Source organism: Micromys minutus (genome assembly GCF_963924665.1).
Source record: "Micromys minutus genome assembly, chromosome: 24".
Taxonomy (NCBI): Eukaryota; Metazoa; Chordata; class Mammalia; order Rodentia; family Muridae; genus Micromys; species Micromys minutus.
This window is the reverse complement of record NC_137959.1, coordinates 7,399,446-7,413,254: the sequence shown is the minus strand read 5'-3', so window position 1 is coordinate 7,413,254 and position 13,809 is coordinate 7,399,446. Positions and strand designations below refer to the sequence as shown.

At 40.2% G+C, this 13,809-nt stretch overlaps 1 protein-coding gene across 5 annotated transcripts in view; it reads right to left on the bottom strand.

Moving 5' to 3' along the window:
- Positions 1–345: 345 nt before the first annotated feature.
- INPP4B (inositol polyphosphate-4-phosphatase type II B) overlaps positions 346–13,809 on the bottom strand; it is a 297,538-nt gene continuing 284,074 nt past the window's right edge. For 2 of the 5 annotated variants that reach the window (XM_080937277.1, XM_080937276.1), the window contains 2 exons: positions 3,381–3,486; positions 346–2,116 (listed from right to left, as the gene is read on the bottom strand). In XM_080937277.1, coding sequence (XP_080793403.1) covers positions 1,991–2,116; positions 3,381–3,486 — 232 coding nt within the window. In that variant the 3' untranslated portion in view covers positions 346–1,990. Of the gene's footprint in view, positions 2,117–2,347; positions 3,281–3,380; positions 3,487–13,809 lie in introns of those variants that run through there. The other 3 variants (XM_080937279.1, XM_080937278.1, XM_080937280.1) reach the window with 2 other exon arrangements.

The following is a 13,809-nucleotide window of genomic DNA, read 5'->3' as shown; positions in this document are numbered from 1 at the left end:
TTATAGAGGTCGACCTTTGATATTTCTACATAAGCACTTATTGGCAAAGAAAAAATAATCTATGAAAGATCAGGAAAAACTGGAAAACCCCTGATACTGGCTTTTCAGTTAATAAATATTTACCATATTTGAATCAAGATTGTTAATTTATAAAAATATGTAAGCATGAACTGTTATTTATAAAATATTTATGATCTAAATATTATAAGAGGTTTCCTGGGCTGCAAATCTCTACTTGAGATACTAAGACAGGGATAGAAACAAAACCTCTTAGATCACAAGTCTTTCTTTCTTAAACTCAATATTTAACAAAACTAACCACAAATCCTAACACCTTGATAAAAACAGAATCAATAAAAAGATTATATTAAATCACTGAAATGGAGAATAGGTTTGTGAACACTAAGATAATATGTCCATATAGAAATTCATTCTTTGAATAGTTTGGTACCAGCCATAGGTCATTAATTTTAAAATCAATCAATAATTCCACGGTAAGAAGCCTCTGAGGGTTAACATCTGTTTTCAGTCTCTTGGAAAACTCAATAAGGGACTGGAAGTCTACTTGAAACCACTATCCAGGGAGGGAGCATCTGAGACAAATAGCGGTCCTGTTATCATGAAGATAGGCAGTACGGCCTATGAATAAAGTCCCAGCAAAGAGGTATCCATGTAAGAATCCTCTAGCATGCTCTGGGGAGACGTGTGCTTTGAGAAAGGGAAGAATACAATTTTTTCATGTCACTTTATTACAAATGTTAATTCCGGTGATAAATTTTAATTTCTATTCAGCTGTCCTCTGCCAATATTCATACAAAGCTAGTGTAGCAATCTGGAGAAGGAGGAAGCTATAAGTTGGGGCACCAAAGAACAAAATGGTAAGGGGGCTGAGATTGCTTTTCTGCAGTCAGCAAGTGCACTGCCTTAATCCACCCGCTTCTGTTGCATGGTGGTCTTCTGCAACGCGGTCTCCAAGAAAACGGCTAACTTTGGAATATTAGTAATTTTACATTTGGTGTTATTTTACTGTAAGGACAAATAAAAAATCCAGATTAACTGATAGGCACTGTTTTAATTTATTACTGTTTATGGCTGCACACATGTTATAGGGTTCTCCATTTCACAATATTGACCTACGACAGACTGCAAGCTTACACACTTAAGAGAACTCCCAGGGAACATCTCATAGATTGGTCTCTCAGTTTGCTGAAGTTTTCTGAATAATTTTCAAGCTGCTGGAGATTGTCCTTTGGGTCATTAGCAGGCACTATCCTTATATTAGTTTGCAATTTTAGTGCCTTAAAATGTTTTCCCAGTATATCATTAGACTACTCTGCTGTGTCTAGGCGGGTTACCCAACCCACATCAGAGTTTTGTGAAGAGCCATGGTTTTGTGTTGTAGCTCATGATTCAGATAACACTTTCATCTACCAGCTTAGAAAGCAGACTCACATCTGAACTCAAGGACAAAGATTTGAACAAACATGAACAGACCATGTCAGTAATCAGGAGCATGGTTTATCATCACATAACTGCATTTACTATATGCATACTTTATAAAAGCCAGTAAGCTGGGCTGTGAGGTTGTCTCAAGTCGAGACTCCAAAGTAGCATCCTATGAACCCATGCCCTTCACTTGCTTAGGTGGAGAGTGGCATTCTCTGAGTCTCCTCTGGTACCATGGGAGCAACCTTGTTTCCTCAGGACATGTTTTATTTAAGTGCTCTACAAATGAAATTATACTTTCTCAACTAACCTCAACACGTGAGGTGTGTTAACATGAAGGAGAAGAAATCAGCCGGACATGGAAGTGCTGGTGAGGCTTCAAATCTGGGTAGCTTTCTGAGTGATGTGTTGGTCTTGATGTAACCCCATGAGCACCTCACCCCACAAACTCATAACGATAAATAATCAAAAAGACAGAAGTGGAGATCTTCACAGCTCTATGTATTTGTGTTCCTGTTTGTCTCCATGTTGGTAACCTTAGGTGTCAGCTTTTCCGTAAGTGCCTTCTGGAGGTCTGTAGCACTTGGGGAAAGCCATCAGCTGTAGCATGTTGAAAGCATACCTCCTGCATTTGATATTCTTCAGTACATTCTCTATGCGGCATCCTTCTCTGGGGAAAGGGGAAAAAAGTACAACTTCATGAAACACGGAGTAAATAAATATGCTTTATTTGCTCAATGCAGAGTTGCCGCAACAGTCCAGGTAAAAATAACAAAGATTTAACTCTACATTTTTTTTCCACAAGTGATGATACATCTTACAAAATTAAATCCTAGGCCAGGCCCAATACCATTATTGCCTTTGGAAAGATATGATTAAGTTTCTTAACTGATATTTAACTTTTAATAAACTCTTTAAATATAATTTGCTTCACAATACAGCTTTACTTTAATTTCATAAATATATCTGCCTTTGTATAACTTTTCCACAAATTAACTATCTGTCCCTTAAAACACATTAAAATCTACACATAGCCCTAAGGATGCAGTTCTAGAAATAAGGCATTTAATTTATTAAGTCTGGCCCTATAGATTTTTTAATGGAAGTTCCATCCCTATTTTACCTCACTGTTTTAGCTACAATGCAGAGAGGAGACAGCCTTCTGCACAGCCTGCTCCTCTACCGCGGTACAAAAGTTACGGGTGCTAAAAATGGGGCATTAAGACACAAATGAGACCTTGTTAAAAAGAATAGAAAAGTTGTCTGAAAGCCAAATCAACCCAAACAATAGTTACAAACAGGTAAATTTAATTACAAAACAGAAACAGCCGCTCTTTCCAAAAAATCACTTGACAGAAGGTTAAGCACATGGATGAGTTAGGGAAGACTAGGAACAGAGTAAGAAAGCAGACACATTTCCATCAGCCACGGCGACGAGGTTAACATCAGCACAGTGGAAAAAAAGTCTGTAACCTCTGCTTTCCAGATTGTCTTGGGGGGTTAACTGCTGTGCAACGTCAGACCTAATTTCTTTAGTAAATGACCAGGGAAGAGGAGGCTCAGAACTTCAAGCTTGCAGGATTCTAATCTTTGTCTTATTCCACAGACAGGAAGTTAAAAATTCTTTAGCTATTTAAAGGCGGGAAAGCACTTTTCCAGAAAAAGAACAAAAGAATTCACTCAATTCACAGTATCTTTTGCCTTTTAGCTTTTAGGGAAAAACAAAAACAAAACCACAATTCAAACATTTCTTCTAGCTTTTTTTTTTAATTCTGTGTATCTGAAAATGTAGAAATCTTACAACATTGTCCCCAGAATTAAAGTCCATTATCATCTGTAGAAAAGCAAGGAACACAACATAAAACTTATTGGTATTTGGCTAAGAGTAATGCAAGACTTAAAATAAGCCACACAACTAGCAGGTGCGAGCTGACCAGAAGCAAGGCTACAGGATAGAAGTGTCGAGAAGTTGGCTTGTTATCAGTTAGGCAGCCTGTCTCGGGATCATCGGACTCATTCAAGGCTCCCTGGGGTTGTCTGCTGTTAAACAGGGAGGAATAGAGAGAAGAAAATAGAATAGCATTTGCAGAGCATCAAATGTAATCTTAAACTCTAAAACACGCATACAGTCTCATGCAATACATCTGCATCACATGTGTTTAAGTTAAGTAGCCCCCGGTGGCTTTGTGAGTTTCTTCCTTGCACTACATGGACAGACACTTTTAAAGATGATGCTTTTTGAACAACAAACAAACAAACAAACAAACACCATGGTGACACAGAGGCTGAAGCTGCATGCAGAAGGAAAAACTGTGTGGTCATAAATCTTCCTGTACCCGAGACCACATGAATAAAATAATCAATGAAGCAGCTCCTATAAAACGTTCTGATAAACTCGTCTTTGGGAAAGGAGAGCACAAGCGCGGGAAACTCGGCTGGGGAGACAAGGAAGTGTGTCTGGCAAACACACCCTCTCCTGGTATTGTGTCTGTGTAAAGTACTTAAAGCTCTTAATCCATTCATCTCGTTGACACGGTTTCGTCTTTGAAAGGAAGGAAACACCTGACGTGCCATCGTTATCAGCCATATTATTCCGTTAACCAATTTTGCCTACGGCTAATCTTATTTATAGGGCTAGTTATATTCCTATGAACACTTTTTCTGAAAACAGAGGCACATGGAAATTATACTTCAGAGAAGAGAAAATTTGCTTTCTGAGATCATGTATGCCACATGTAAGAATAAAATATTGTGCTTAAAGATTTTGCTTAAAAAATGGACAAATCTATGACAAATCTAAAATCTACAGTCAAAATCTCAAGGACAGTCATTGGAAAGGAAGTAGCTTGATTTCTGTTAGCTTCTCCTGTATCTGGTCAGTTGTGGGTTGTATGCTATGTATGGAGCACCTCTGCATAGGCTCCTTTGTAGAACATACATGCCCTGAAAACTTGGCATACTGATTTTTACCAGATTCTGACAATATCAGCTGCCACATTTGGATAAATTATCATCTCACAGAATAACGGGGATGAGAATACAGCACTGGCTCAAAGGCGCTGTGTGACAGATTAGTCTCCCTTTCATTTTATTAAAACTTAGGCATTGTAGCCAGCGACCAATCCGACTATCTGCATAACATGATATATTGACCAAAATGGAGGTAAGTTTGGACAGGCAGAATTTATATTCTCACATTTACAAATAATTATATTACTTGTTCCATTTTCTCCTAAATGTCTAGTGAACTAGGTTTGTGTGTGTGTGTGTGTGTGTGTGTGTGTGTGTGTTGTTAGAGAGAGTAGTAGTAAGCCACCACGTGGGTTCTCGGAAACAAATCCAGGTCCTATGGGAGAGCAATCTATACTCTTAACCTTAGGGTCAATTCTCTGGGCCCAATTTATTTTTTAAATATTTGCCTATTTTAATGTACATTAGTGTTTCCTTGCATCTATGTAGATGTGTGGGGGCAAACCTGGTGCTTATGGCAAACTAAACCAAACTGTAGTTACAAGTGGCTGTAAGGCATCTCATGAGTACCAGGAATAGATGCCAGGTCTCCTGCAAAAGGAGCAAGTGCCTTTTTATAGATTAGCTTTTTAAATTTAAAAATGCACTATAATTATATTTATCCCTTTCTTTCCTTCCAGTCAACCTCTCTCCTGCACCTTCCCCTTGCTCCCTCTTAAGTTTATGGTATCTATTACTTTAATGGTTGGTATACGGTATACACACGTGTGTGTGTGTGTGTGTGTGTGTGTGTGTGTGTGTGTGCATAGAATCTCAGAGGAATAACTACAGGCAACTAGACTATTCTGAGAATGGTCTTCCACAGTGAAGAGCACTCTAAATGGATCTACTTGGTTTAGCCCTGAAATCATACGCATAGAGCAAGTGCTGGAGACTGCTATGTTGTTGAGATCGGAACCAATCCAAGGCTTTTTCCGAGGACCCATGATAGGTCAAAAACAAACAAAGAAAAAAAATCTATTTGTGTGTCCTTGCTCAGAAGCAGATTTGGCAAGGCCAGTCTAGGGCTGAATCAGGAGCCTCAGAGATGTTAAAGGTTTTGTTTTTTTGATGTTTTTGATTGTTTGTTTGTTTGTTTGTTGTTGTTAACTTGGCTTTTTCCCCTAACGAGACTGGAGTTATCAGTTTCAAGGACACCATGTGCAATGTCTGTAATTCTCTCGAGATACCCCATGTTGCCCTTGTGCAACCTCGCATGATTGGCCTCCTACTGACTTTGTCCTAATGTATCAGAGATTTTGCTAATTCTGCCATATTTCCTCCTTGGAAATGATATACAAGATGTTGCACTTCTTTATGAATTTGCTTGGTAAAAGACAGCTTGAGTAAGACCTCCCAGACCCAAACTTCATCTTCTCTATTCCCACATCTCTTTATCTTTTGGTCTCCTGGTCCTCTCTCTAAGACCTGCTAGTCCAGCCCAAAGAGTCAAACAGGGACACATGCCTATAGGAGAAAGAGGACAGCCATAATATAAAGACACATAAGAGAGGGCAGCCTGAGGGAAGAGGCTAACACACTAGGGCACAACAAGAGTCAGCAAAATTCTTAAGAGCGTGTTTTCTTTAGATAAATAGTTCTCAACCTGTGAGTCATGATCCCTTTCACACAGGTCTCCTAGGACCACTGGGAAACCTGGATATTCACATTAAAATTCATAACAGTGGCAAATTACAATTGTAAACTAGCAACAAACTTAATTTAAGCTTGGGGGTCACCAAAACATAAGGAGGGGTTGGCAGCATTAGGAAGGTTGAGAATCACTGTTTCCTTCGCCTCTGCATTCTATCTCCTTTTTCTGTAATTCACTGCTAAAGTGCTTAGAGAAGGTATTTCCTTTCATTCTAAAACTTTGCACTTGTGTCCCTGAAGAAGGTCCTATAAGTTTAAAGACATGGGGATGTGTAGGTAAAAGTTTAAAGACTTGCCCAAAGTGAGAACCATCCCATTGACAAGAACCAATCCCAGACACTATTAATGGTACTATGTTGTCCTTGAAGACAGGAGCCTCCTGTGACTATCCTGAGAGGCTGTACACAGCAGGCGATGGAGCTCTGGCAGTCTTGTAGAAGGGGGTGAGACTGAGGCACATGGAGGAGATAAGGGCTCAACATGAAGACCAACATAACCAACTAACAGTCCACACTGAACCACCGGCCAGAGTGAGTGTGGGCTGGACCTAGTCCAACCACACACATATGTAGAAAATGTGCAGCTTGGCCTTCTAGCCACACACACACACACACACACACACACACACACACACACACACACAAACACACACACACACACACACACACAAACACACACACACATACACATACACACACACACACACAAAGCAGATGTGCAGCTTGGTTTTCATGCAGGTTTTTCAACAACTGAAGTGAGGGCTGTCCCTAACGCTGCTGCCTATCTGTGGAATATGTTCTCCAACTGGGCTGCCATGTCTGGCTTCAGTGGGAAGGAAGGATGAGTCTAGTCCTATAGTGACATGATCTACATGTCACTACATATTCAGGCAATATTCAGGGAGGAATGGGGAGAAGGGGTGTTGGGGGTGATATTGGGATGTAAAATGAATAAATGAAATCATTAATTGATACAAAAGACAAACTGTCAACTACAAAGTCTACATGAGTTTCATATTAATAAATTGGCAAGGTAGAATTTGATTAGAGATTGTTTCAGTTCACCACATAAATTTGATTTAATTATAATTCAACAGCCCTGTAAATCTGCTCAGTCTACTCTGAAGCAGACTACCAGAGAAGAGATAAAAACTTTTAAAATTAAAAGAAAAGGAGGGGGAAGAAAAGGGAGGGAGGGAGCAAGGGAGAGAGAGGAAGGGAGGAGGAGAGAGATGAGGAAGGGGGAAAGAAAAAAGGGGTAAAGGGAGAGGAGGGATAGGGAGGAAAGTGAGGGAGAGGGAGGGAGGAAGATGGAGGAGAGAGTAAGGCGGGAGAGGGAGGGAGAGGGAGGAAGGGAGAAGAAGGAAGGCATAGGAAGGGAAGGGAACAAGGAGGAATGAGGAAGGAGAGAGAGAAGAGTGGGAGGTAAGGACAGACAGGGAGGGAAAGCTGGAGGGAGGAAGGGAGGGAGGGAGAGAGAGAGAGAGAGAGAGAGAGAGAGAGAGAGAGAGAGAGAGAGAGAGAGAGAGAGAGAGAGAGAGAGGAGGGGGGGAGGGAGAGAGAGAGAGAAAATAAAAGGTAAAAGGCCTGGATGATAAGAACCTTCATGGTGCCTCAGTGGAGGAGAATGTTTCTTATTTGGATCATACAGTTTTAAAACCACCAGGAATGGCTCTGTCTCATTTAGCCTAGCCAAATTGCATCCTTTTTTATCATAAAGGATTATTATTTTAGACAATAGGTCTCCTGTTAATGACTTCCATCCTTCATTTGTGGGAACTGGAGGAGCCTGAGTCCCCTTATATATTGGGCCAAAAAAGGCCTACCGCTACAGCAGGAAATTTTACTGAAGAGAGAAAGAGGAGGAGCTGCACTGTGGTCCAGGCTGGGGAGACTGGTAGTGGCTCACTCAGCACCAGAGCAGCAGGCTCCTTGGCAATGTGGCCCATTTCTGGTTCCCTGGAGACCTGTTTCCAGGTCTGACTAGTGAGGAGCAGCCAATGCCCAGCTGGGAGGGCGGAGCAAAACCTCCCAAGAGGGAAAGGCACAAGTCAGACACCTCCATAAAAACAAAATGTCTAGAACATTTTCCCCCTGCAAGTATATTTGCAGTTTTCACTGAACAGCATTTTCCCAGGTCAGACGTGGGTGCCTTAGGGCTCAAAGAGCATCACAGTTAAAGCAGAGCATCCTCTGTGCCCTTGTGTCCTGGGCTGTGTATGTCTGAGCAGAGCTGACTCTGAAATACCTCCTCACTGCAGATTCAAGCATGGTTTTTCTCTCTATGTCCTTACCACCTTTTCTGGGTCAGACTGGCCCTCTGACAGAGATAGAAAAAAAAAAAAAAAAAAAAAAAAAAAAAAAAAAAAACCTAATAGATAAATAGAAAAATAAAAGCTGGACCTGAGCTGCTAACATTCCTTAGGGAGACTTCAAAAATGTAATTCTTTCTCCTTCCCTCCTTTCTTCTTCGTTTCTTAAAAAACAAAACAAATAACCTCTAAATATCAAACCAACAAAAACAAACCCCATTGCCCCTCACAACTATTTGTGTTCAGCTTCCTTGAAGTAAAAGCATGTTATGTTGTGATTTCAATGTTTTGTTTTAATTTTGATGGTTTTACATGATGCTAACATATTACACATATACTAACAAAAGTAGCTAGGCAGCAAAAACCATAAAGCTGTTGCCACAAAAAACCATCCAGGTGGGCTTTGCTGGGTCTTTGTCTCCTTAAGAGATATTTGCTTCAGTAAGGCCTTCAAGCCACTTTGTTTTATAAACACAGGAATGAGGTGGGATCCGTCTATGTAACTATAAAGTACCTTCATATTAAATAATAAAAACTGTCATAAAGATAAAAAATACAAACTATTTTAATGAATGAAGATTTATTTATAAAGGATGTATGTTTATAAAACAGAAAACTAAAATTCTTTTTAAGTTATAAATGACATGATAAAGTCTATAGGCATATAGAGGCTAAGATTTAAAGATAATATGTATAATATTAAAGTTTATAAAATCTAAGATTAGCCGTTACCAGAAACACTGGCTATAATGCATGTAAAGACAAGGTTTATTTTAAAATAATTGGCCATTAAAATATTACATAATAGTTAGATATATTAGACTGGTATATGACCTTATGGGTATTTCTCATGTGAGGTTCGGCTTTCTTAGCCAGACTGGGATATGATCAGCTAATCTTGTTTGTCAGTGGTGGATCTCTTATACAACCTCCTGTCTGGGTAACATCTATGGCCTAGGACTTTGGAATCCAGGAGTCTAAAGTACAGTTTCTCCGACATTTTCAATTCATTTAATCATTTGAGTTTTCCAGTCTCTAATAATTCAGCTCACCCCATTGATGTTTCACTGTCTGGAGATAAAGCTAGAGCCTCAACGCAGTTAAGGCTTCTCCTGGGAACTTGGTTTTTCTCGTTAAAGAGACTGGAGGTGTCAGTCCCAAGGCTTTTGTGCACTCAGCCTGTAGCGTCCTGGACATACCCTGTGCTGACTTTGTGCAACTTTGCTGGATTAGCCTCCTGCTGACTTTGTCCCATTGTATAAGAGATTTTTGAACTCTGTCCTCTCCCTCCCTGCCCCCGGGAATAGTATATAAAATGCTGTCCTTCTTAAGTTTGGTTGGCATAAGACAAAACTTAAGCAAGACCTCCTGACCCTATGCTGTAACTTCTTTGCTTTCTATCTCCTCATCTTCTGACTTCCTGTTTCTTTCTCTCAGAACCCTGTCACTGAAGAGCGGTGTGATTTATCCAGGTCACAATCTCTCAACCCTAAAGTACCATCAGTTTTAAAGTATCGATACCTTTAAATGTGTCTGTGATAAGACATCTTGTGTCATATTATTCATTTTTGGCCTTGTTTCCTTATGTTGTTGGTGAATATCAGAGAATCTCGAGAAGGACTAAAGAAAGCAGAGTAACATCTGCCCCAAAACTCTGGGTGATAGTGTCAGAGGAGAAGGAGGGTGTGGGAACATAAACCCAATTAGGAAAGTGCTCCTGGAGCTCACATGACAGAAGGTAGGGGAAGGAGTCCTGTGTCATAGTAAGTTTTTTGAGAGAGGAAGCTTTGCTCACGAGATTCCTGGTACAGTCACGCTGATCATTTGGGGCTGGGTTCAAATGGGAACAAGACAGTGCCAGGGCAGCCCTGTTTGGGTTGACTGTATCTAAAGGCGGAAAAGGAGAAGTGCGCCAAGGAGTGGGTAGACAGATGGGAAGGAAGACTCCACAGTAATGTAGTTCACTCCCACAACAAAGTCTGACAGCAGACACTACAGCAGTTTGAGGTTTCCTATCCAGATTCCTCCAGAGCAACCAGCCAAGGAGTGCAAGTTCAGTGTTGTTGGTTTTAGACTCTGAACACCTATTTCAGTGTCTGTTCTTTCATGTGTCATTTGAGTGTTGTTGGGAAAATTAGTCAACATGGTATGTCTCAATTTCCTTGTACGTAAAATGGAGGCAACCTAGAGCATAGAACTACTGGGAGTTAACTTGTATGTCAAGGTAGGTTAGAGAAGAGGAAGCATATCACTGACAGAGGGTCTTACCATGGACCAGAGGACCAGGGAGAGCTGCCTTATCTTACTTAGTTCGTTATGCACTAGTGCAGTGCCCAGGAAAACAACAGCCATAATTATTCAAAATGGATTACATAGTGTTACATAGCAATGGGTCAAACACTGTCAGGTTTACACAGTGTAAAAAGGACTGTTGAAAATAACTGATCTACCCTAGAGGTGGGGCAATTCTAGGGTTTCAGAAAAGGTACTATTTAAGGAGATGCATCCCATCAACATTCACCAGAGACTGTGTGCAGGCAGGTTGGGCAAAAGGACAAGGGGCCTAAAGGCTCTAAGATCCTGCTTGATTTTCAGATGTATAAAGGGAGCCCCTGAAATAACACTTGATCTTTCTAATCCCAGGTTTTTTTTCCTCTCTGGGCTGTATATACTTTATCAAATAATATCACTCCATTGCCAACTCTCCATACACACACAAACTATAGAGTTCATGAAAACGTGAAGTGATATGACACATGATAGATACTAAGTATAGTACCAGGCATAATCTAAGACTGACTAAATAGTGGCCCTTAATATTGTATTACAAATACCATCCTTACAGCATATACTTCTGACTTGTCCATTTTAACGAGAAGGCTATTTTTGCAACTTTGTTAACATGCTTCTCCAATATTTTCTTAAAATAATAGACTGACCTATTGAAATTATCTTCCTCCCTCCCTTCCTCCTTCCCTCCATTCTACGTTCCTTCCCTTCCTTTCCTGCTCCTCCTTCTCATCATCATGATCACCATCATCATCATCTATCAATCATCTCTTTACCTGTGTATCCATTTATATTGGGCTCATATTCTGTGCTGATTGCAAAATCAGGATCAAATATTAGCTTCAATTTATGTATTTGCAATGCAGAAGTGCCCTCTTTTCTGATGGGCTGGTTCTATAAATAGGCACTACTTAAGGAATAAAGAGCACTCAGACCAATAGAAAAAAAAGAAAACCTAAGGGTGAGAAAATGTTTTAAAATGATGGTGCACACTCAGGTTCAGAGTGCTAATTTCTCTCCGACTGCACTTTTGTCCCTGCCACTCAAAGAACACACGTACTACTCTGCAATCTGGATGCTGTTTGTGCTTTCCCCGTCAACAGTAGAAAGCCAAAGGACTTTGGTTTTGCAAGGGCAATTTTAGAATCAAATTAATTTGTTGCTTATTAACTTCTATCTCTGGAGATTAGAGTAATGCATAAACTTGCCTCCCATATAATCAGCACATAACTCAGTTAGAATTTGAAATAGCCGGGCCACGAAGCTGCTGAATGTGGGAAGCTAGTGATGTGTCCAAAGCCAACAGGTGGGCTCTGGACTGTCTGCTTTACTCCTGCCAAGAACAGCAAAGACATTTCTTCCAGCAATGGACTTTTAAGGACTGTAAAGGATGCTCTCAGTAATACTTCTGGCAATTGGTGACCACCTTTCAAGGCACCCTGACAGTTCAGTGTCATTAGTGTTAGTTAGCAGTGACTGTGGATCACTATGAAAGCAAATCTTAGTGGCATTCCCAGCAGAGATGAAGCCTGATTAGACATTTAGGGGCATTTACTGACTATGAAGGATAAATTGTGATGCTCAAATACCTGTTAAAACGATCACTCAGAACATGATCAAGTAAAAGACATGCCCCATCTTTAAGCACATTGCTGCCTATAAACATGGGTGATTCCTCAAACACCACCCAGTCTTCGTGGCTTTATGATATTTGCTTGTTTCCTCATTTGGTCTGTTATTGACAATGTGAATGTGGGGTCTTACGTCACTCACCATAAGCAAGCTCTTAAGCACTCAGAATTCTGTACTGAAAATTAGAATGCCTAGCTTGTCTAGTGGGATAATTGTTCATTAGTAGATTAGTTAGTTGGTATTTTATGTATATAACTGTTACAGTACTTCAAACTCCTCAAAGGAAAATCAGAAATTCAAACTAATTGAAATTTTTTAGAAAATCATCTTTTCTTCTGACCTGAGACCATTTTGCATTTAATCTCTTGCTCTAAGGTTGGAGTTGTAAAAATGCATTCCTGCCTTGTGATCCATTCTTTCAAGGTCAATGTCTTAAAGAGCTCTATTTGACTCAATACTCACTTACACATCAATATTTATCGAGAGCCATGTTTAACTACCCCTCTCCCCCAGCTTTTGAATTATATCAGAGTTTAAATTGTCATACTGGTATGAAATGAATGTGATACATACTGGTACCCATGAGAGCTTGGAAATGCTCCGAGCAATCAGAGGATTGAATACCCTCATGTTTAAAAGTACTTTAAAGCAATCTTTATATTGAATCAAAACACCCAATACTAGAGGAAGCAAAGCCTCCTTCCCCTCGGCACAGCACATAAAAGGAAGGGTTCTGAGAACACCACTTCTCTGGCCCATGTCTTGTCTCAGAGGCTAAGGTAATGAGGAATGTTTGCTTTGTCTTATTTGCTTTTCTCAAGTTAGTTCAGAATCCATGAGACTACAGGGCTCTATGTGGATCCAATGTGTGAGCTAGACCTGCAACTTCACCACACATAGGCGTGTTTGGTGACAAGTGACTTTTTAACAGTCTTCAAACTTCTTGGCTATAGTTAGAATACTAAAAGAGGACCATCAGAACTATATAACAAGTGTGTGTATATTTAAATGAACATGCAGATTTCATAAACAGAATTAAGAGTGGAGTCCTTTCCATTGCTCTAGAGATAAGGACAGTCTTTGTGGCTGGTTGCAGGGTCATCAGACACATTTAAAAATGTCTTATAATTAATTCCAGACTTGAGTTCTGAATATGGTATTAGTATATGAACTCAAAGAACAGTCCTATTCTAGGTTTGGAGCAATGATTCAGGCAGTGCGTAAGAGCACTTGTGGTTCTTGCAGAAGATCTGAGTCTGATTAGGTGGCTCAAAACCACCTGCAGTTCCAACTCTAGAAGGTCCCTTATACTATTTTAACCTGTGTAGACACCTGTGTGTGTATGTTTTGTGTGTGTGTGTGTGCATATGCGTGTGTGCATACATGTATATGTGTATGAGTATACATGCATGCACAGGTGTGTGTGTGTGTGTGTGTGTGTGTGTGTGTGTGTGTGTGTGTGCAGGCAC